We start from the raw sequence: 24390 nt of genomic DNA, 5'->3' as shown, positions 1-24390 counted from the left end.
TTTAGTTGCAAAATTGTGTAGATACAAGATACTGTTTATTGTCCTAGTAATCGGATGAAATTAAATGATAACATTTTTTTAAAAAGTTTTTATTGAAAAAAAATATTAGTCAAAATGTATTGAATGGACGTACGGACTTTCTGGTAACAAGTATAGAAATGCTACTTTTTCTAAATCATACAATTCAATTACAAGAATCATCATTCTAAGTTCTAAATCGATAGGACAATTGTAACATGCCTTAACTAACGATGACCGACCCTGATTATTGAAAATTATAGAAAATCTTTGTTTTTACCTAACAAATACAGTTTTACAAGATAATTTTGCTAAAATGATAATTTAATTAAAGATTTGATTAAACTTTTTAGCCAGGAAATTAATAACTAATGGTTCTACACTTGTGTAACCATCTTATGGCAAATTTCCCCCAAACTAAAAGTGGAACAGAGACAAAATTTTTTAGTAATAATTTGAATCTCAGTTCAGTTTGGGTTTGAAAGCATTTTACGGCTATTGATCTTCAGAATTTAACTACTCAAGAGGGGCTCAATACAACATATTTTTTGATTGTTGAAAATAAGAGTAGGGTATTTTTGGTCCACTATTAAGTTCTAGGGATTTTACATAACTGTGTTCTGTGAAAGAATGCCAAAATATTGTTCTAATTCTACATAAGACTATTAGAACCTTCCCACCAACATACTACAAAATAATGCCTTTGGAATGTACAAATTCTAAAAGGGGCTAAAAACAACATTTTAAAGAGGGTGATATTTTTGAATTCCGTAAAGTAAGGCTCTAGTCAATTGCTCTTTTTAAGTCAAAGTGTTCCTAATTATAACCAAATGTTAATGTATATATATGAAATGGTCCATAATTAAGAACAGTTTGACTTCCTAAGAGCATTTGACTACAACCCAACACCCAACTTTACAGAGTTAAGCGAAAAAATTACTCTCTCTTAAGAAAAGTTGTTTTGATTCACCATAAATTCAATATCATAATTCTGCCTTTGGCATGTTCAAATTATTGGGGGTAAAAGGGATTGTAAATCTGTCACCTGTACTGGAAGTTGATGTTATAGCATCTGGGACACTCCCAGTCTCCGATTTTGGGTGCAGGCGTGTTGGGTTTGCGGGGCCTTCTGCCAATTTGGGGCGGAGCACCCATTCCGCCCATTCGACCGCCGCCGCCTCCCATACCTTAACATAAAAAACACTAGTGGAACAAAGCATTAACAAGATATATTAAAAAGAACAGTAAATTTTATTTATTTTATTATTGTTTGAGGAAGGGGTAAGGGCATTTAAGGGCATTATACACTTCGCCCTTTGAAGGAAAGTACTGAAAGACAATTTTCAAAGTTTTACATGAAGATAGAAATGAAAGAATTTGAACCACTAACTTCTAAAAAAGCCCTTACTTCCAGTGTAAAATTTGTTCTGCCACAAAAGAAAAGAGTATACTTGAGTAAGTCCTAAACTTGAAGCATTATAAAATATAATTAATTTTCTAAAGAAATGTTTGTATGCACTGTTCTAACTTGATTTGTTTAAACTTTTTTTCGCCAGACTTAGTTCTTCAACTTTGAATTTTACTGCAAAAAGTACACACAATATTTTTTATAGCATTAAAACAGCTATTTTTACAGTAGGACAGACAGACATATAAAAGTTTAAGAATGTGACACAAAACTATTTAAATATTTCTGTATTATACATTACTACTCTTTTGTATTTGTTGTGTTCTACTAAAGACATAAATTTTCTTGTTTTGATAGAACTCTTGGCTTTAAAGTTGTCTGAAGGAAAACTAAGAGAAAAAAGATTATTTCCATGACGTGTATTTAAATAAAAAAATGTTTTTCTTATTTAATTCTTATAAATGAATTAAAAATTATCTACCATTATATTTCCTATTATCAAATAAGGTGGGGGGGGGGGGGTTTGCTTTCGTATTTTAGTTTTTAACCTTAGGATAGGTTGGGTTAAATTGGGTACAGGGTAGCATTGCAGCGATTCAGCATAAAGAAAAAAAACTTACACTCCCTTTACACTTCAAACATTTTAACATCAAAACTTGTTAAATACCCTTCATGAACCTATCTCTTTTATAGTTTATAATTATGCATTGTTTGTTGGGTCAGAAAATACAAGTGTTAACGAGTACAAGAATAAGTTTTCCTAAAGTGAAGAAGTACAAATGTAATAGGCATATCTTTGGATAATAATTGACATTGAGGTATTACAACAAATCACATTATGTCTAACATTTTTCTTTTGAATTATGGTCAACTAGCGGCTGCGCCCCTATAGGATATTGGTGCATTTGAGGAAAGGAGTGGGGGGGGGGGTGGTGATTCTCTCGGGAAGGTGGAGGTTCCCATCCCATTAACATAGTTTTAAACCTACTATGGAACTATACAAAGCTTCACTGAAAAGAAGAACCATATTGGTCCAGCGGTTAGCGAGACAAAAATAAAACACATACAACACAAACAGATAGAAACTCTGTCAATTTTATAAACGGAAGCTTAATATCAGGAGGTTTATATCAAAAGGAACAGCAAAAAATAATTTTTGTATTTTATCACTTTTTAAACTTTTTTTTGTGCAGTGTTTTATACGGCAAAATATGTTTAGTTTCATTTTCCTGTCCTAGTTTCAATTGAAAGTGTGTCTTTACATCCAACTTTGCACTGAATTGATAGTAAAAGGATTTTAAAGTTTGTGACGATTTCTGGCCATTTCCCAGGAAAGGGATAGAAACTTGGAAAACAAATAAATGAGCAGGACAAAAAAGCAGGGGTCTTAATCGTCCATTAAGGATCTTAATGGAGATAAACAATTACCACTTCTGTAGAATTAGAAGTTAAGGTACCAAAAGAATGAATGTTCATAAAAATTTTGGCACAAGTTCAAATTTGTTTGTCTAAAAATCGGATTTTGGCAGAACGTGATTTTTTCGGCTATAGTTAAAGATAGCTATCATCTTTTCATATTCTTAATATTTTAATATTTGTTTTACGGAATCCATATCATATGAATGGTAAACCATTTCTCAATATATTCAGTTCTAAGCTGCACAGACTCTCTGGTACAGCGATTAAGAAGCGCATAAAAAAAATTATTTTTTTGTGGAAAATATAAGTTCTTGATTTCTGTTACAGCAAAGCTCTTCTGTAATTAGGGTATGACCTACGTAACAGATAGCACTAATAGTTAATACAGGTATGTTAAAATTGTCCAATCGGTTTTTAAAAATGACATGATGATTCCCGTAACAGAAAAAGCGTAGAAACTCTAAAATGAATACCAAAACGTCTGTAGGTCCAACTTAAAAATGCCGATATTTTTACTTTTTGACAATTTTTATATATATGATACATTTGTCATGATGTGTTATAAGCGAAGAATCTCAAACCGAAAATGTATGATTTACATGGAATTTTTGTTTATACTTCTAGATATTGTTGAATATTGAATTGGTTGTTAATTCAATTGTAAAATCTAAATATATTTTAGAATATGTTTTCCTGTTCCTACAAATAAAGAGGTTTTCCAAACTTTACTCTTCAAACTTTAGTTCCAACAATGCTTAGTTTCTACTTGGTACTTTACCTCCAAGTCTTTGGACCATATAACCCCCCTTCTCCCCTCCCCTACCTTAAATTTCACAAACTAGCTAGATAATAAAAGGGATTTTCAGTAAAGGAGAAGAGAAGTTTTATTAGACACCCACACTCTTTCAAAATCTAGACTAAAACAATAGTTGAAAAGGTGGTAGATTGTATGCTCCACTAGATGTTTAGAGGAATATTTCACAACACCTTCCTTCTGTTTCATCCCTATATATAGCACAAAATCAAAAATATGTCCCTAAATATGTCTCTTAACGATAACTTACAGAAAATACACTCTTTATAAAAAAAGACTGTACAATCTGTGCTTGACTAATTGACTAAATATCAAAATATTTTTACAATCATTAAAGCATAAAATTAAAATAATAAAAGATAATAAACATACCTCCTCCCATCATTCCGCCTCTTATGTTGCCCATTCCTCCTCCCATTCCCATTCCTCCGCCCATTCCCATTCCACCTCCGTTATTATCCCACCCTCCCCCATTATTACCCCAAGATCCACCCCCATTGTTACCCCATTCATTACCGCCGCCAAAATCTGAAATTAAATATTATTTATACGTGTACCACATAAGTATTACATTGGGTTCGATAAAAATTTAAAAATCAGATTTTCGATTAATAAAACTTTCCATTATTTTCAAATTGAAAATGAGGAGATTCGAGTTTTTTTCCTATGCCTTAACCCTGCGGGTCTACCAAAAACCCAATTTAACCTAACCTAACCTGATCAATAGTCATAAACAAGCAAACAACAAACTACACCCCCGCCCTCCTTATTTCCAATTTATTTTTAATTCTTTTTACAGGGGGGAGGTATAAATGCTACTATGTTGCTGTATTCTATTTTAGACATTAAAAAATATTTTAAAACTGTTACCTCCACCTCCCATCATACCACTTCCCATTCCGCCCATCATTCCTAAAATTTAATATTTTAAATAACGCTGCCTTTTTAAAGTAATGCACTTATCCACAAATGTAACTTTTCTAAATCAGTAAAATATAAGATTCTCTTGTTTAATATCTGTAATGAAAACATCTTTTGATATCATAAAAGTAACAGGAACTGTGTCTCTGTGATCTCGCTAACCGCTGGACCGATATGGTTCTCCTATACAGTATAGCTTCATATAGGGTACCACAACTCTTCCAATGGAAATCGCAGCTAAAAAAAAAATATTCTTTAAAAAAAATAGTGGCCTTTCGGTCGGGGTGTCCTCTAGTAATTTAATATAATACTAATATATATGATACCTCCATTATTGAAGCGTCCAAATCCAGACATTCCAGCTCCATTTATACCTCCACCATAACCTCCTCCATGTCCTAACAACCATACATTAAGACATAGGTCGTAGATAGTAAAAAAAAATAAAAAATTAATTTTCAACACAGATACATTATTAGTCAATTACTTTGCTAACGTCATTCAGATCATAAAAACTCTCAAATTGTGTCAAAAAAGTGAATGACAGTTGCAGTTATCAACAAATTGCGATATTTTTACAACCCTACCCCCCCCCCCTCCCATATTTCTTTCCTAAAATTAAATAAAATAAAATCTTAGTATGAGGTACATAAATTGCGCTTTATGTGCATAATTACATTCCTACATCTTCTTAATGGTCCCATGTATTTACATTACCAAACACATCCGTCTTTAACAAAAACGTAGTTTTAAACAGTGTACCAAATATTTAAAAATAAGGATGTGTCTTAAATAGCTTTATAATTATAAATTTAAAATAATTTTTAAAAATGTGCTACATTAGTTGGTATTTAAGATAGATAACTGAACTTTATTCAAAATGTCGGTGGTCTTTGGTGAAGAAAAAGAATTTTATAAGAATGTGATTTTCTCTATTAGGATTTGAAATAGAGGTCTGAAAGTTTGCGTAAAGTATTCCTTGACTACTGTCCATCTTTTAGCTTTGATATCTTGATAAAGACTGAATAGAAAGCGGCGTAGCATTTCATTAACATTATATATAAACTTGTATATAAATTGAAAAGAAAAACAACAAATACACTTATCTTCAAAAAAAAATATTGTTCAAGCCAAGAGTGTCATGCAATCTCTGGGATTCCAGAGATTTAAAAATGAATTTAATCAAAGCAAGAATAACAACATCCACAAAAGCGAAGATTTCAGACAAACGAACATTAGCAAATATACATATCAACATAAATATGAACAAAAAAACGTGAAGGTGTGGGTTTTACGACTATAGAACAGGAGTAGAATTCTAAAAGGGGTAGTCTCACGGAAGGCATTTTAACTTGAATTTAGTGAGCCGCATATTATTTCCTGTTAAATTGTTTAAACTACATCTATAGAGCGTGTATTTGAAAGATTTTTAATTTTCTACCACAGCACGGAGTTTTTAAAATATCAAGACTTGAAAATCATATTTTTGTTATATATATGGAACCTATATGACTGTCTTATTTTCACAAAAAAGCATGACGACTATTTAAGTGGTGCCAAATTGTTTTTAAAAGCGAAGCTTTTCTATAATTAGGGTCGGTCCGTCCGTCCGAGATAGATAGCTTTTATTCGTTAATTTAGGCATGTTAGAATTGTCCTAACGATTTCAAACTTTGCATGATGATTCCTGTTGTAGTTAGGTACGATTTAGCGTAGCAACTCTATAACCATAACCAGAATGTCCGTATGTCCATTTAAAACATGTTGATTTTTCTACTTTTTTAACAACAAATTTTTATGTGATCTAATTATCCGTTTGATCTTATTTTTGGTATATTAATTCCTGGGACAACAAAGATCAATATTATAAGCGAACCAACTCTATAATCCTATAGTCAAGCCTTAAAACGTAAGTATGTCCATAAACATTATCCTGTATCAAGCAGTTTTTCAACAAATTTACTTACAATTTTGCTTCGACTCTTATACTTTTATATTCTGATGATTCAGTTTAGACACTATACAAGTGTTAATGTCCGTTTGTCCTACCGTTTCAGTGCTTCGCTTTTATGGATGTTGCCATCCTTGTTTATTCAACGTAATACAAATTTCTATATGTTAAGGTTCACTCCTCGTAAGTACCAAAACTTGATAATTGCACTTCATGCAACTATCCCTCTGACAAAACAGTTGCTCTAATATGGTACTATATGGAACTGTACAGAAAAGGCGTCAAAACCGCCGCTGTCGACGAAAACTGGTATATCCCGCTAAATTGTTTTGCTTTTTCTCAATAAATTACACAAATTTGAATCATTGAAGACAAACTTGTTATTTTCTAAAAAAGATGATCTTTTATTTGCTCATGACCCATTAAAGCAACTGCCATGCCAAACGACCTATCTATCTGGTTACATATTAAGATGTTTACCTCTCATTTTTCTATCATGCTGCTGACCCATCATAACATACTCACTTCTTTTCTCCTCCTACAAAGTATCATCAAGTCATCAATAACCGGTGTCAAAAATTGTTTCAAAATTTTCAAAATCTTTGGATACCTAAAAAATATTGATTTCGCCAAACTGTTAGGTGCAATAAATTTAACTGTCTTTAACTAAAACAAGATATTTGCCATATCTTTTGCATTTATACCAATAAGGTTTAGCTAATAAGAAGCGTATATAGACTTTTTGAAATTTTGCCACACATGATTCTATTTATGAACACACATACAATTTTATGACTTAATTATACAGTTTAAAGTTATAGAGATACTTCGCTTAAAATATTGTATCTTTTTGTCCTAGGAACCACTGTTTTAAAAATCGGGTGAGTGCGATCGTTATATCATACAAAAAAGGGTTGTCAATGTTAAAAATAGTGTTTTAAATGGACTTAGATACTTTCTTGTAACGATTTCAGAGTTGCTCTGCGTTTTAAATCGTACCGAACTGTTATAGGAATCATCATCCAATGTTTGAAATCGATAGGACAATTACACCATGCCTAAGTTAACGAAAAGAGCTTACTGTGACGTGTGTATGGACTTACATACCATAATTTAAGAAAAGGTTCGCTTTAAAAAATATTTTTTTTGCCGATAAATGATACTAAAACAAAAGGAAGTTTTTCGTCTAATAGATCAATAAAGGTAATAGTCATTGATCACTCTTTTGTTAAACAAGCAGAGATACTCAATAAGTGGTGTATGTAAAATTGTATATTTGATTACATAATTCTCCCACCATGTATCGAAAGCATAAAAAGGCAAAATTTCACCAAGGATTGGGAGGGGGGGCTGTTAGCAGCAAATTAATTGATAGTTCATTGATCGTTGACTTTAAACTTATAATGATTTGATCTTAAAATTTTTATTCTGTAGGTATTTATATTTTTATTGTAGAATGCTAAGCTAAAAAAATCGTTTATTGACTTAATTCTTTGTACAATTCAATTACTAAAAGACTAATAAATTTTATAATTTTCTGGACTAGATTGTCCTTGCTTATTTATACGTAGAGTTGTAAAAAACAAAGTAAATTTTTAAAAACCACCTTTTTTGGACTGAAAGAGATTTTCATTTAGAAAACAAAAGGATTTTGAGCAAAAAGATGTTTTTTTTTCAAAGAAAAGCAATAGATTTATTTATCTTTACTTGTTGCTAACATAAATATTCTAAAAAAATGAGGAGGGCCGGGTAGGAGAAGGATGGGGGGAGTGGTTAAAATCATCCCACTCGCCAAAAAGATTAAATATTTGCAGTGTATGTATGGAGCCCTTATTATCTGAAGTTAGGATTCAGATGCACACGGAGATTAAAGGTGACATTCTTTTGGCCAATCTTAGATTGGTAAGCTTCACGTGACATTCAAGCTGACCAGCAATTCTCGTAAAAGCTACTCAATTATTACAGGTGTTCCACATCTAGCCACCCTAAATAATGGCACTCATATATGAATGAGGTGCTTAAAGAAGTAAAATATAATGTGCTGATTTTTTTTTAAAACCCTCTTTTTTATTAGTGTTAATTATACATCCCTAATTTCTTCTCATATGAGAAATGTTTTTCCATTGAAAGCAAAGAACTATAATTATGTAAATTATATTCCTTACGCCTTTTATATTGTTGTGTATTTTAATGGATGTAATTATGAGTGATACAACATTATCAATATTATTTTTTTAAATTTCAAATACACTACTCTATTGTAAAACAGTAACGTAACACGAAGTGCATCCGCTTATAAGACTTATAAAATCATAGCTACAGCTGCTATGCCAGATGCGCGACATTTATAGTAAGAGTGGGGGGGGGGGGGGGGGAATGCCTTTTACATTTTGAAATAGTAAACTTTATAGGTATCTACTTACCCAGGCAAAAAATAAATAGAAATTAATTCATATTTCCAAATCCATTCATCTAATATAATATGATTGTACAGCATTATTAAAATATTTATATTTTTTTTCCATTGATAAATAGTATATTAGTTGCAAAGTTCCTATACAAGTCTTGAATGGTGGTCCGCTTGTAAGGGATTTCGTGATTTACATATGTGACATGACTTACTCATTCCTACTTGTCTTATGGATGTTGTCATACATGTGTATCAATAAGTGCAGCAACAACATCAATGAGCCAAAGGATTCAAACAGCTATTCTAAAGAAATACAACTTTGACAGAAGAAAAGAATAGGTATAATTGAATTTGCAGCTCTATTAAACATCAATGCTGTTAAATTTGCACTCAAAACCTTATATAGTTTTCTTTTTTAATAATCAAACTAAATTATTTCACGTCAAAGGGTATCAGATAACAAAGCCATTGAAATAAAACTTAATGCGAAAATATATTTTATGTAATTGAATTTAATAATGTATCTAATTATCTTAAAACTCTTTATATGGAAAATTCTGTAATCTATACAGTTTAAATCCAATATAATTGAACCAAAGCTACTCTGTAACTCACATTGTTTGTCCGCCTGTCTATGTGTAAAGATCTATGAAGCATAATATTCTAATAGAGGAAATATATCTGTCTCTGCTGTTATAAAAGATAGAGGGCTGATTTTTTATGTGAATGATCTATAAAAGTAATTGCACGAAGTGCATTTAAACTTGAATTTAACGAACTGCATATTTTTTTCTGTTCAATAGTCAACTACATCTATAGGACATATATCTAAAAGAATTAAAATTTTCTACCAGGTAGTTTAAAAAATATCAAGACTGGAAAATCATGATTTTTGGATATATGCAACTTATATGATTGTCCTGTTTTGAAAAAAAAACAGCATGATGATTATTTTGGTGGTGCCTAATTGATTGTTATTTATTGTAACTTATGCTTGCAATAAATTTTTTAATACACTTCATGCAACTATCCCTTTAACTATATGATTTCCAGAAGCAATGTGCATCTACTCTTTAACCTAATTTATGCCTTTTGCTTTTGTATGCATGAGCTGCACTACTAAACTATGTTGCCAGACTTATTATTTTTTTGCAAAAACAAATCAATAAGACAAATTAAAATAATTGCTGCTTCGCCATTAACATAAAATCAAGAATATCTAGTGTAAAAGTAAATAGTTACATATAGTAAAATAATTGTGGAATGATGAATTATATTCCAGGGAGTAAGGGAGGGGACAATGGGCAATTAATTCAATATAAGAGTTATCAAAGAAAGGGCATGAAATCCAGTTTAATCCAATAAATTTGTAGGAAATTATAAAGGGATTGTTAATTGAATAATAGATTTGCATAGCGTCATGTAAAGTGAAATCACAACTTGTTTTTGATGAAATATATTGAGGTTTTTTGGTGTGATTTTTATATTAAAGATTATTGGACCCGGCCAGCTGCTAGCAAGAATATGACTGCCCCTTTTTATTCTGTTTATTTCCATTGCCCCTTGCCCCCACCTCCCTTCTCCCCGTCTGCTACATTCCAAACTAAGACAACGAGTGTTTATTTCCCTTCCCCCCACTTCCCTTATCCCTTCTCCCCGTCTGCAATATTCAAAACATACATAACGAGTAGCGGCATTCTATGCGCAAGTCCCCAAACTCAGTCAGAAACTGCTAAATTCTTGCACATTCCCTTTAAGCCAGTCCCCAAAGTCTGAGACTCCTAAAAATTGAATATTCGATCCATTGTCCCCTCCCTTACTCCCTGATTATATTCTGTAATGATGGTCCAGTTGACCTGTAATCTTTTTTAGTAGCGAATATACTCTCTAATTCCAAATGTTCGTCCGTATGTCTGTCTGCCCGTAATTAATAAATTGGGGGAGACGTGATTTTCTCATCTTCTATATAAGATAGACAGATGAAATTTTTAGTAAATATTCCAAGACATATCTCCATCTAATATTATCTAATATCTATACATTGTTTTGTCCATCTTTCTGTTATTTGAGGTGCTAGATCGATTCCTAGATTTTCAAGTTTTCTTAATTTTCTCAACTAATTTTTAAGATAGAGGTCTGAAATTTTCAAGAAAACAGTAAGTATAGGCTTTATCTTTGGACTGAGAAGATAGATTATTAAAGAAAAAATCATTCTTATATGATGAATTTTCCCAAGTTTAAAGATTTATAAAATAAATTTTTTTTTGAAAAGATAGGGGTCAACTTTTGAAACAAAATATGCTTCTTTTTTCTTCAAATATGTAAATATGTTATATTAAGATTTGTACATCCATTGGGGTGTTAGATCGATTCCTAGATTTTTAGGTTTTCGTGATTTTCTCGATTCCTATTCAGGATTGACGGCTGAAATGATCAGGGATTAAATATGATCATATTCTACATGGTTCCATCAAGTTTCATTAAGATTTGCTAAGGGGGGGGGGGGAAGTTTGTACAGTTATAGGAAATGAAATTCAGTACCAAATTTTGCCCTGGCCGTTTGGGCTTGTTTTTATAGTTATCAACCTAATTCTTTTTGTAAGCGCTCTTATATGATTGGATCTACCTGTAAAACTTTAAAAATTGAATTTTGGGACCTTCCCTTAAAGGGGCTAGTGGAGCAAAAGACCCCCAAACACTAAAATTTTAAGTTCTGGGCCTATTTTCAGAGATATTGAGATGATTTTTTTAATTAAAACACTTTTTAACAAAACCGAACTAAGTAGCCAAAACAAATTTCATTTTGGGACTTTCCTTCTAGGGGCTAGTGGAGCAAAAGGCCCCCCAAACACTCAAATTTTAAGTTCTGAGCCTATCTTCAGAGATATTGAGATGATTTTTTTTATGAAAACTTTTTTCACAAAACCAAACTAAGTAGCCATTACAAATTTCATTTTGGGACTTTCCCTTAAAGGGGCTAGTGGAGAAAAAGACCCCCCAAACACTAAAATTTTAAATTCTGAGCCTATTTTCAGAGATATTGAGACGATTTTTTTAATGAAAACACTTTTTAACAAACCGAATTAAGTAGCCAATACAAATTTCATTTTGGGACTTTCCTCTTATGGGCTAGTGGAGCAAAAGGCCCCCCAAACACTAAAATTTTAAGTTCTGAGCCTATTTTTAGAGATATTGAGATGATTTTTTAAAATGAAAATATTTTTAACAAAACCGAACTAAGTAGCCATTACAAATTTCATTTTGGGACTTTCCTTCTAGGGGCTAGTTGAGCAAAAGACCCCCCAAACACTAAAATTTTAAGTTCTGAGCCTATTTTTTGAGATATGAGATGATTTTTTTAATGAAAACATTTTTAACAAAACCGAATTAAGGAACCATTACAGATTTTATTTTGGGACTTTCCTTCTAGGGACTAGTGGAGCAAAAGGCCCCCCAAACACTGAAATTTTAAGTTCTGAGCCTATTTTTAGAGATATGAGATGATTTTTTTAATGAAAACATTTCTAACAAAACCGAATTAAGGAACCATTACAGATTTTATTTTGGGACTTTCCTTCTAGGGACTAGTGGAGCAAAAGGCCCCCCAAACACTGAAATTTTAAGTTCTGAGCCTATTTTTAGAGATATTGAGACGATTTTTTTTAATAAAAATATTTTTAAAGAAACCAAACTAAGTAGCCATTACTAATTTAGTTTTGGGACATTCCTTCTAGGGACTAGTGGAGCAAAAGGCCCCCAAACACTAAAATTTTAAGTTCTGAGCCTATTTTTAGAGATATTGAGATGATTTTTTTAAAATGAAAATATTTTTAACAAAACCGAACTAAGTAGCCATTGCAAATTTTATTTTGGGACTTTCCTTCTAGGGACTAGTGGAGCAAAAGACCCCCAAAACACTAAAATTTTAAGATATTATGGCTGATTTTTTTAATGAAAATTTTTTTCAAATAACTGAAATAAATAATCAGAAGATAAAATTTTAGTGTTTGGGGGTCTTTTGCTCCACTAGCCCCTGGAAGGAAAGTTCCAAAATGAAATTTGTATTGGCTACAGTACTTAGTTCGGTTTTGTTAAAAATGTTTTCATTAAAAAAATCATCTCAATATCTCTGAAAGTAGGCTCAGAACTTAAAATTTTAGTGTTTTGGGGTCTTTTGCTCCACTATTCCCTAGAAGGAAAGTCCCAAAATGAAATTTGTAATGGCGACTTAGTTCGGTTTTGTTAAAAATGTTTTCATGTCTTTTGCTCCACTATTCCATAGAAGGAAAGTCCCAAAATGAAATTTGTATTGACTACTTAGTTCGGTTTTGTTAAAAATGTTTTCATTAAAAAAATCGTCTCAATATCTCGGAAAATAGGCTCAGAACTTAAAATTTTAGTGTTTGGGGGTCTTTTGCTCAACTAGCCCCTAGAAGGAAAGTCCCAAAATGAAATTTGTAATGGCTACTTATTTCGGTTTGGTTAAAAATATTTTCATATTAAAATATCATCTCAATATCTCTGAAAATAGGCTCAGAACTTAAAATTTTAGTGTTTGGGGGTCTTTTGCTCAACTAGCCCCTAGAAGGAAAGTCCCAAAATGAAATTTGTAATGGCTACTTAGTTCGGTTTTGTTAAAAATATTTTCATTTTAAAAAATCATCTCAATATCTCTAAAAATAGGCTCAGAACTTAAATTTTAGTGTTTGGGGGGCCTTTTGCTCCACTAGCCCCTAGAAGGAAAGTCCCAAAATGAAATTTGTATTGGCTACTTAGTTCGGTTTTGTTAAATAGTGTTTTCATTAAAAAAATCGTCTCAATATCTCTGAAAATAGGCTCAGAACTTAAAATTTTAGTGTTAGGGGGTCTTTTGCTCAACTAGCCCCTTTAAGGGAAAGTCCCAAAATGAAATTTGTAATGGCTACTTACTTCGGTTTTGTGAAAAAAGTTTTCATCAAAAAAAAATCATCTCAATATCTCTGAAAATAGGCTCAGAACTTAAAATTTTAGTGTTTGGGGGTCTTTTGCTCAACTAGCCCCTAGAAGGAAAGTCCCAAAATGAAATTTGTAATGGCTACTTAGTTCGGTTTTGTTAAAAATATTTTCATTTTAAAAAATCATCTCAATATCTCTAAAAATAGGCTCAGAACTTAAATTTTAGTGTTTGGGGGGCCTTTTGCTCCACTAGCCCCTAGAAGGAAAGTCCCAAAATGAAATTTGTATTGGCTACTTAGTTCGGTTTTGTTAAATAGTGTTTTCATTAAAAAAATCGTCTCAATATCTCTGAAAATAGGCTCAGAACTTAAAATTTTAGTGTTAGGGGGTCTTTTGCTCAACTAGCCCCTTTAAGGGAAAGTCCCAAAATGAAATTTGTAATGGCTACTTACTTCGGTTTTGTGAAAAAAGTTTTCATCAAAAAAAAAATCATCTCAATATCTCTGAAAATAGGCTCAGAACTTAAAATTTGAGTGTTTGGGGGGTCTTTTGCTCCACTAGCCCCTAGAAGGAAAGTCCCAAAATTAAATTTGTAATGGCTACTTAGTTCGGTTTTGTGAAAAAAGTTTGCATTAAAAAAATCGTCTCAATATCTCTGAAAATAGGCTCAGAACTTAAAATTTTAGTGTTTTGGGGGCCTTTTGCTCCACTAGCCCCTAGAAGGAAAGTCCCAAAATGAAATTTGTATTGGCTATTTAGTTCGGTTTTGTTAAAAAGTGTTTTAATTAAAAAAATCGTCTCAATATCTCAGAAAATAGACTCAGAACTTAAAATTTTAGTGTTTGGGGGTCTTTTGCTCCACTAGCCCCTTTAAAGGAAAGTCCCAAAATTCAATTTTTAAAGTTTTACAGGTAGATCCAATCATATAAGAGCGCTTACAAAAAGAATTAGGTTGATAACTATAAAAACAAGCCCAAACGGCCAGGGCAAAATTTGGTACTGAATTTAATTTCCTATAACTGTACAAACTTCCCCCCCCCCCCCTTAATTGTGGTGCAAGATCGATTCTAAAAGTTTCGTGATTTCTCCTATTTCATCAAGTTCAATATTTGTTGTATGAAAGTTCTCTATAGTAATTTTTTCCCGATTTCCATACATAATATTTGAGCTTTGCTACTTATTGATGTTGTCATCCTTGTTTAATTATGATTTTTAAAAAAACAACTCTTACCCTTGAAATTACTGTTTAAAATAGAATATGAACGTAATACACGTTTATGAAGAGGGGATTTGACGTACATAATACCTAATTTTAATCTTTTTAAAAAAGATGACTACATCTATAAAAGCAAAATAAAAAAAAAACAGACAAATAAAAACAGACATTATTAACATTAACACAAATTGAATTTTAAAGAAGCAGAATATTATTTCGAAGTATGAGCAAAACTTTTATGTAAATATGTCATTAAATAGGTAGTTTAAATTCATGATAATTTATAATAACGAACTAACTTCTTTATACTAGAATATAGGTAGAGACGCATATTCAATGATACTAGAAATCATCAAATTATATATCATGGTAGGTAATATAATAAATACATCACGATTAATCGATGATTTAACACACGGACTTTTTGTTAAAGATAATTGAGTTGTACCTCACTGTTTCAGTGATCATCATATATAAAATTATATCAAAATGGATTTTCAAGTTACCGATCGGAGTTATCCATTACAAACAGGTCAACTTTAAATTGTAGAAAAGTTTAGCTTACAAAAATGAACAGGTAGTTCCCAAAATATAATATTATCTATATTACAAAGTAGCTTGATGTCTGTCCATCTGAACGTCTGTCCGTCTGTCTGTCCGTCTGAAGCTTAAGATCTCAGTAACTGCTGAACAAATTGGGCTCTACTCTTCAGGGATTATACCTACTGGTCCTGTGATGGTTTTAAGCTATTTTCCTGGGGGGGTGGGACACCCCCAACCCCCCCCCCAAAAACTAAAAAAACCACCCCCCCCAAAATTTTTTTTTTACATTTTTTGTAAATCTCAGTAACTGCTGAACAAATTGGGTTCTACTCTTCTGGGAAAATACATACTGGTCCTCTGGTGGTTTTAGGCTATTTTCTAGGAGGGTGGGACACCCCAACCCCCCTAAAAATAAAAAAATCCCTATTTCCAAATTTTTTAATTTTTTTTATTTTTGTAAACAAAAACCAGTAATTGGGTTGGGGGAACCCCACTGCACCATGGGGCGAAGCCCCCATGAACCCCTTCCCCCCCCAAAAAAAAAATAAAATTTTTTTTGGGGCTTTTTGTAACTTTTAAAAATTGACATCTTTAAAAAGTTGTTGCAATTAGTTATTAAATAAAATTTACAGAGGAGAGTTTTCAATTTTTGTGTATATGTGGTCCAATCAGTGGGACTATCAGAGCTTGCGCCGCATAGAGGATACTCGCTTATGCTCACCCCGTGCGAGATATACGATGAACAACCTGGGTTTAATTTTTACGAATTGAAATTTTTGTGCATACGGTTCACAACCTGGGTTTAATTTTACCAAAGAGTAATTCGGCAAAGAATAACTTTTTTTTAAAATATACATCTTGTAACTATAAAATTATTCTGGAGGGTTGACTTTCCATTACCTCATGGGGCGAAGCCCCTAGAGGCTAGGGGCGAAGCCACTAGTTTTAATTAAATTAACTTGAAACATCTTAAGACTGAAGGTCAATGATGAAAACAAATGTAAACAAAATAAAATTTCATAAAAAGAAGTTTTTTTTGGAATAATTATATACTACACCTTTAACAAAAAGAAAACATAGCCCAAAAACTAGTTTGTTTAAATAAGAAAAAATTTATTTAATTTCCATAGAGGGAAAGAACAAAAAAACTAAAATAAATCCGTAAAACTACCCTTTAAAAAATTAAAAGCTACTAAAGACACGTCAAAATGAGGGAAGATTAATCTTTCATTAATTTAATTGTCCCATCCCTATGTCCCTGTTTGAATTCATTCGCATGACCAGACCAAAGTGACATTATAGAAGTGAGGATAAATTTCCCTCATCCTTTTTCACTAATTTCCTACGTGATTAAATGACACAAATTATTGAGATAGAAATGAAACCTTTGGGATATTGTCGTTATGTATTTATTAGCAAAATAAACAATAATATTAGATCTGAATTTCATTTGAATTTTGGATTATAAAGCGCTATTTATCATTTTTATAGGGTTTTGTATTTTCAATTTCAGTTTCATAATGTATGAATAGTTTGTTGATAAAATGGTAAATAATGCCCGCTTCACGAAAGATAAACATATTTTTAAAATATTTAGCCATAACTGCAAAAAAAAGCAGCTATATCTGTGAAGACCTGACATTTATAAGAAGAAGACCTATGACCAATAAGATTAACGTTGTGTGTAGCATGACCGACCTTGCATTCGCCGCGCCGACCATTGCACTGGGACCGTCGGGCCCAGTTCACATTTCCACAGGACGGGCATTTCCAATCACCCTCGGCCATTGACTCAACATCGTAAGGACCAGACCTTTAACAAGAAATTTAAGGATTAGACCTCGCAATACGCCATTGTAGTTTAATGATTGGACTATAAAAATGTTTTTGAGTTAGACCTTTAAATAAAACAAACAAAGAAGTTGGTGTTATTATCACTTATCAATAAGTGTATTTCTTAAGATCCAGATATTAGATAACGTATAATTTGCTATACTTAGTGTCGATCCGTCATTCCGTAACGGATAGCTATTACTTTAGGAAGGTGTTAATAATAAACAAAAAGTTGATATCTGTTCAACGCTCTAAATATGATGGTTGCTGTTTGATTTTGATCTTTTACTTTTAGAGATGTTGTCATTTTGTATTATATTACTAGCGGCTGCGCCCCTAGCCTTTATGAGCCCTATGATCGAAGGATAGGGAAAGCAGAAAAATGGTCTAAAACCATCCTAAGACTTAAGTCTAGAAACTAAATAGCCGAATCCATACTAGGACTTATGTGAAGCTGCCATAAAATGAAGAACTCAATTGGTTTAGAAAAAAACCTACTACTTCTATAAAGAGATATTTACTAAACATTTGGCCAAACCAAAATTATAAAACTATTTGCAACATTCATCTAATTTAACCAAATTTGATTTCCATGAAAACTGTGGAAAAATCTGCAAAATGTTTCATCAAAAATAAACGAAATTGATTAAATTAGGTTTTATGATTTTTATTAATGCAATTTAAAAGTAATTTTAATCATTAGAGTTTAAATAGTTTCATTTACAATTTCAATTCATTTCAATGAAAAAAGCAAATTTGATAAAGGGACACACCTACTTTTAAAGAAATAAATCAGTTGAATTTGAATTAAAGTAGAAGGAAACCCCACATTTATTATTTGTAGTTGCTTAAAAAAGGGAGAAAAAATGTTTAGTGCTTTCAGATAAGCTTTATCTGGAATGTTAAAAATATTTTACATCAATCAAACGTAAAGTTTACACGTTAATCAAAATCTCGTGTTATTAGTTATCAAATATATTTTTTTCTAAAATGCTGAATTAATCAATATTCATGTATTAGTACCAAAGAAACTCTACAGTTCTGTCTTTCGTTTGGTTTGTCTGTCAGAATTTTTTTTCTCGGCAAATGTTATTAGATGAGCATCCAGTCTATAATTTGATGTGTCTATTGGTTCGGTAATGCTATGGGGGATACTAAGTTAAACTAAATTTGCTCGGCCCCTAAACGAATATAATTTTGTTATGTGGATAATCCTCTGATCATTGAGCATCTTCGCTACAACTCAATTTGTCTGTCAATAATACTAATCGACGTAGTATTTAGGATTCTACATGTTTTTTTTATTTTCTATTAGTGGACGTTGCCATCCTCGTTTTTTAAAATTGGATATTTGTAAATATTTTTGTTCTAAAAGTGCGATTAACAATTAAAATTTCAACAACAGTCATAGACGAATTTAATTACAAGAATGTTTTAAGTGTTTTTACCATTTTCTTAGTAGTTTTCAATTTCATAAAGTTAATTCGAATTTAATTAGTGCGTAACTATTAAGTATTGGGAAAAACAATTTCTGCTTGAGTTGAACTTTTTAAGAAAGCTTTACATAGAACCCGGAATGGTATAGGCTATTTTATTTTTATATTTAAGCCCTAATATGTTTTAGACTTTTTTCTGTTTCCCTCTTACCCCTTTGATATCACAACACCAAATTTTCTTTGCTAACAAACCTTATATAAGCCATGCTCCTTCTGAACCTATACCAATACATAAGAGATGTATTTCTATCATTTACATATTGACAGATTTATTTTCTTTATTGAAGAGATGTTTTTCACCTATCATGTCTGTATGTCTAAAATGTCAATAACCTGTTAAGAAAAGGGTTTTGGATTTGAAAGTTTTAAAGAAGTTTAAAAAATGAAATTTCTTTTCTATCAATTCATAGTTTTCCTAAATTTTGGCTCTAACTAATAGATTCATTTTTTGGAGACATATATCTTACTATGTTTTAGCTTTTAAGGTGTTGTCTTACCTAATTAGTTTTCGTGTTTATTAGCTTTACATTCAGGGATAAGACAATGACCGATAAATTGATGAACATCCCCAACAAGGATACACTAAAATTACCCCAACTGAGGGTTACAATTAGTGGTTGAAGCGTACGAACACTCAACTTAATAAACTAAACCAATCAAAATACAATATAAGTCCCCTAAGTTGTTAGGTCAACGAATAAAGAAACAAAGAGACGTTATCATAAAACTTTGGGAACTTGTGCAATAAATAGATCAATGTCCCCTCCCTCCCAGCTTTCCATTTCCAGAAAATTGATTTGTACTTTTTTCCATCTGAGGAAATAGAAATACATTAATGCATTGTCAGTCTAGTCAGGGATGAAGGGGCAGGTATATTTTTATAGCACGGGTAAGCCTGATCAAAACTCTGGACTATATAGATCAAATTATATTGTAAATACTACCAAAATACTATTGTTTTAAGTGGTGATTCTTGTTTGTTTGCTCGCTTTGGATCTAGCGGAAAGTACATAAATCGCTTGAGTTATCCTTTTGGATCTTGGAATTCGGCCCCGGTATTGTTTAATGCCATTTTTTGCAAATTAAAGTCTTGGGATGGAGTTAGAATATTTTCATGCACAGCCGCTAGTAGAAAATATCCTATTATTCTCATGTTAGAAGCAAAGTTAATGCTAAGCCGTATGATCTTTTAAAACTAACCACAGCCATAAATAAACAATTCTTTATTTAACAAGGATGACAACATCCATAAAAGCGAAGCACTGAAACGGTAGGACAAACGGACATTAACATTTGTTTAGTGTCTGAAATGAATAATCAGAATATAAAAGTATACGAGTCAAAGCAAAATTGTAAGTAAATTTGTTGAAAAACTGCTTGATACAGGATGCTGTTTATGGACATACTTACCACCTAATTTTTAGAGAGCCTCACTAATTTTAGTAAGGCAGTGATCCAAAAAGTTTTTTAAGAATTAACCTCTGTTTAAGGACATACTGACATTTTTAGGACTTGATTATAGAGTTGCTTCGCTTAAAATATTGTTCTTTGTTGTCCCAGGAATCAATATACCAAAAATCAGATCAAACGGATAATTAGATCACATAAAAATTTGTTGTTAAAAAAGTAGAAAAATCAACATGTTTAAAATGGACGTACGGACATTCTGGTAATGATTATAGAGTTGCTACGCTTTCTAAATCGTACCTAACTACTACAGGAATCACCATGCAAAGTTTGAAATCAATAGGACAATTCTAACATGCCTAAATTAACGAATAAAAGCTATCTATGTTGGACGGAAGGACGTACAGACGGACCCTAATTATAGAAAAGCTTCGCTTTTAAAAACTCCGTAGAGCTAGATAAGTCACTAATTTTTCAACAATTCACAGCTTTAGTCCGGCCACTTAAAAAACAACTGCATAACCCTTGCAGCCTTACATAAATCTCTTAAATCTAACCAACCAAAAAATATATGTCTAACCATTTTCGAGAAAAAATATTTTTCTCATAGGCATTGATAATTCAGAAATGTTTGGTTGACAGGTATATATTTAGTTATGTTTTCTTTGCCTTTGTTCAATTATCTTTTTCTCCTCTAAATATTGATTTATAATTTCTATAAAATGAAAAGAGGGGCTCCATAAATATCTAATCAATTTTTCTAACCGATATGGTTCTTCTTTGCCGTGAAGCTTCTTATGTAGTTATTTCTCGCATCGTATTATAAACAGCTTTCCGCGGATATAGAATGTACAATTATAATGGGGCCAAAACATTTATTTTGAATTGTTGAAAAGATATAAAAATCTCAAATTCTTAATACCTTCCTCCTCCCCAAGAATTCCTGAAACCGCCTCTCATGGGACCTCCACCACCCCCAAAACGCCCCCTACCCCCACCACTTCCACCTCCATAACGATTATTATAATCTCCCATTCTGGTGGTTTTTAATCTCTGAAAAAATAGGAATAAGAAATGGTTTTTCGTCTGCTGTGTGTATCATTTTCTTACAATCAATAGATCAAGTCGAATATACGAAGTACGGACAACTTTATAATGCTACAAGCAAACTAGCAGATTTAAGGCTTGCGTTGGTACATCGTTTTAACAAAAACCTTAACAAACATACAAATAACCATTAAACATGGACACAGTTACTATTTTCGCACGTTTTCTGTAGAAATGCATTCTGTGCATTTTGATACAAGATCTGATGATGTGCGACGTAAGCTGTTCGTCCAGACATTTGACTGTAAGCAGCATATAAAGTTGCCGTCCAACGTATTTTTGTGTTGATCCCATATTTGGTTACAATCATTATCTTCGAGTACAATAACAATCAAAAGGTAAAAAAATGAATAACAGGGAAGACAAAGATTTAAATGTGTGGCGGTTTCCTTGTCGATAACAGAACCACTTACCCCTTTATTTGAGTTAAAAATAAGGGAAATAAGAGGTAGTTTTCGCTGGTTTGTTCCATTATTTGGGGTAATGGGTAGGCTCGCAAGGATTGAGCATTGGAAAAAACAACTTTATTTTCAACTTATCTAAAAAAAAAAGGGGGGAAAATATTAAAGTTTAGATTCTTTATAAATGTTTGTCTTTCCTGTTATACTGGTATGATACAATAGGTCAAATAACTGTTAATCATCAAAAAATATACACTTGCACATAAAAAAGAAAAAGAATAATACAAATATATTTGTTAAACGTTTTGAAATTAACAATATGACATGGAATTTTCAATTTAAAGAATTGACGTTGTTCATTTTGTTGTTACTTAAAAAAGCAATTGGATAATTGATTTTTAGTCAATTATCCTAATTTGTAGTTTTCAGTTTTCAGAAAAAATAACCCATCAAAAATACGTTGCTAAACCAAGAATTGAAGAGTTTAATTCAAAATCATTGAAAAAATCGTTCTTTGCCCTCAAGATATAATTATAATTTATAATATTAAATTATAATTAATATTGATATAATTTATATGACGTGTTTAAATATTTAATTTTCTTACTTAGTACACCAAAGTACGGAAACTGAAAGTTAGAAAAGAACATTATAATAACGTCAAGATTTAAATTGATTCTAGATTATTAATTTTAATATTGATTTATTTTGATTATATTGAATAACAACCCCAGGGGGGAGGAAATAGAGGTTCCCAAATTTTAGTTTTATTATTAAATTCTCACAGTTAAAATAGTTCAAACTATTGGTGTCTAAACTTTTCAACTTTGCTACAGATGATCTTTTGTAACATTAGACCTTTTGGAGCATTCATTAGACCTTTTGTAAATTAGACCTTATGTAATTAGAATTTTTGCAGCAACGCCGATTTTTTTAATCTACAGAAATAAGGATAATTTTGGTTATCATTATTAGGAATGTACAATTACATCCTATATATAGCCTACTTTGTCTGATCCCTCAAGATCCCTGTATCAAACCAAAGTCTTTCCCATGTAAACAATAATCATCCTGGCAATATTTATTTACATTATTCAAAGTATTTTTCATTGAAATTTTTTGGTTGATTACCTAAACAAAACATTTCATCAAAATTCTGAAAATGACATCATTTTAATACTTAAGAGAAAAAAAATGTAACAAATTATTGTTAACTAAAAATTAAGAAAATCATGTAAAATAATTAATCATTGTTTTTAAGTTTAAATGAGATCATTTTTAACTGGTATAATGATTTTCATATTTAAAGTAAACTATTTTTCTATCAATAAGCCTAAAATTAGACTTTTATAATATTCGATTTTAATAAAAAAAAAAATACGATTTAGAATAAACAAAATTAAGAATCATCTAGCTGTTATCTGTATAAATTAAATCGTCAAAAAAAGACATCTGCTTCTTTAGGTAATGTAACATTAAATGCTAACATCAAAAGAACAATAAATTAAGGATTTTCAATACTGTAAATTGCGACATTTCTTCTCTTAAACTTCTTGATCGGGGGAGTAGAGGCGGGGGTTTCTGTCTCTGCAGAATTTGTCCCAGTATCCGCTTCCCTTGCGTCTGTATCTCCTTGTTGATCTAAAAATTGAATTTTTGAGGTTAAACAAGGATTATAATATACATGAGTAGCGCAGCACAAAGGTATACAAAAATTTGCACTAAGAATAGTAAACCAGATGGAAAAGGTAGGTTATAGCGTAGATTCTTATTGGCTTTATGAATCTTCACGTGAAAATTAGGTCACCATCTAAAATATAGTAAGTAACAGCCGAAACAGCCAAAGTGCCATCGATATCAACTCGAATATTTGAAGAAAAAAAATTCTAATAAGAGCTAGGAATAAGACAGAAATATATTCTAGCTAGAATATTACCTCATTACCGACGGACAAGGGAAGGTGTCAAGTTAAAAAAAAAGTCACCCTACCTCCTTAAAGTTAAGGGGATGAAGAAATGATCGTTTAGTGCGTTAATTTGTCATCATGCGTTAATTTTCTATTACAGCACTCCCAAGGAAGTTATGCACTATATGCTAATTGGTAAGAAGAATATTCACGATATCGCGGCTTAACAGTAAAGTACATTACTTCCTCTGAGCAAGTTAAGTTTAGCTTAGTTTAAATTCCTGTCCAATGTCACGTAAATTTTATAGAAACGATTACAAATAATTTTTATTGTTATATTTTCCAAACATTTAGCGTCATTTCAACATTTTCTGGTTAATAATAAATACTTTATATTGTCAAGAGGGGCAGGCACTCTGACAAAAAATTTAAATGTAACGAGCAAGATTACATCCAATAGTATAGAAGCTGTTTGAAATCTAAAGCAAAACATAAGAGCATATATGAAGAGATAGAAAAAAAGAAAGATAAAAGACGAAAAAGGAAATAAAAAAGAAAGCTATGCAAGGAAGAGCGGCAAATGATGTCACTCCAGGGAAATGATG

At 31.6% G+C, this 24390-nt stretch overlaps 2 protein-coding genes across 3 annotated transcripts in view; both read right to left on the bottom strand.

Moving 5' to 3' along the window:
- LOC145318882 (uncharacterized) overlaps window positions 1–21420 on the bottom strand; it is a 28061-nt gene extending 6641 nt beyond the window's left edge. The window contains exons 1-7 of one of the 2 annotated variants that reach the window (XM_080160549.1): window positions 21294–21420; window positions 17334–17448; window positions 7012–7069; window positions 4907–4978; window positions 4530–4571; window positions 4032–4187; window positions 1064–1205 (exon numbers count right to left, since the gene is read on the bottom strand). In XM_080160549.1, coding sequence (XP_080016675.1) covers window positions 1064–1205; window positions 4032–4187; window positions 4530–4571; window positions 4907–4978; window positions 7012–7069; window positions 17334–17448; window positions 21294–21406 — 698 coding nt within the window. In that variant the 5' untranslated portion in view covers window positions 21407–21420. The remainder of the gene's footprint in view (window positions 1–1063; window positions 1206–4031; window positions 4188–4529; window positions 4572–4906; window positions 4979–7011; window positions 7070–17333; window positions 17449–21293) is intronic. The other variant, XM_080160550.1, reaches the window with a different exon arrangement.
- Window positions 21421–21425: 5 nt separating this feature from the next.
- Window positions 21426–24390, bottom strand: part of ldbr (lariat debranching enzyme) — a 73138-nt gene continuing 70173 nt past the window's right edge. Inside the window, exons 18-19 of the mRNA XM_080160548.1 lie at window positions 23163–23520; window positions 21426–23035 (exon numbers count right to left, since the gene is read on the bottom strand). Coding sequence (XP_080016674.1) covers window positions 23384–23520 — 137 coding nt within the window. The 3' untranslated portion in view covers window positions 21426–23035; window positions 23163–23383. The remainder of the gene's footprint in view (window positions 23036–23162; window positions 23521–24390) is intronic.

This window comes from Acartia tonsa, chromosome 5 (genome assembly GCF_053477335.1).
Source record: "Acartia tonsa isolate MP-2025a chromosome 5, ASM5347733v1, whole genome shotgun sequence".
NCBI classification, from domain to species: Eukaryota; Metazoa; Arthropoda; class Copepoda; order Calanoida; family Acartiidae; genus Acartia; species Acartia tonsa.
The sequence above is the reverse complement of the archived record's forward strand: the minus strand, read 5'-3'. Positions and strand labels throughout refer to the sequence as shown.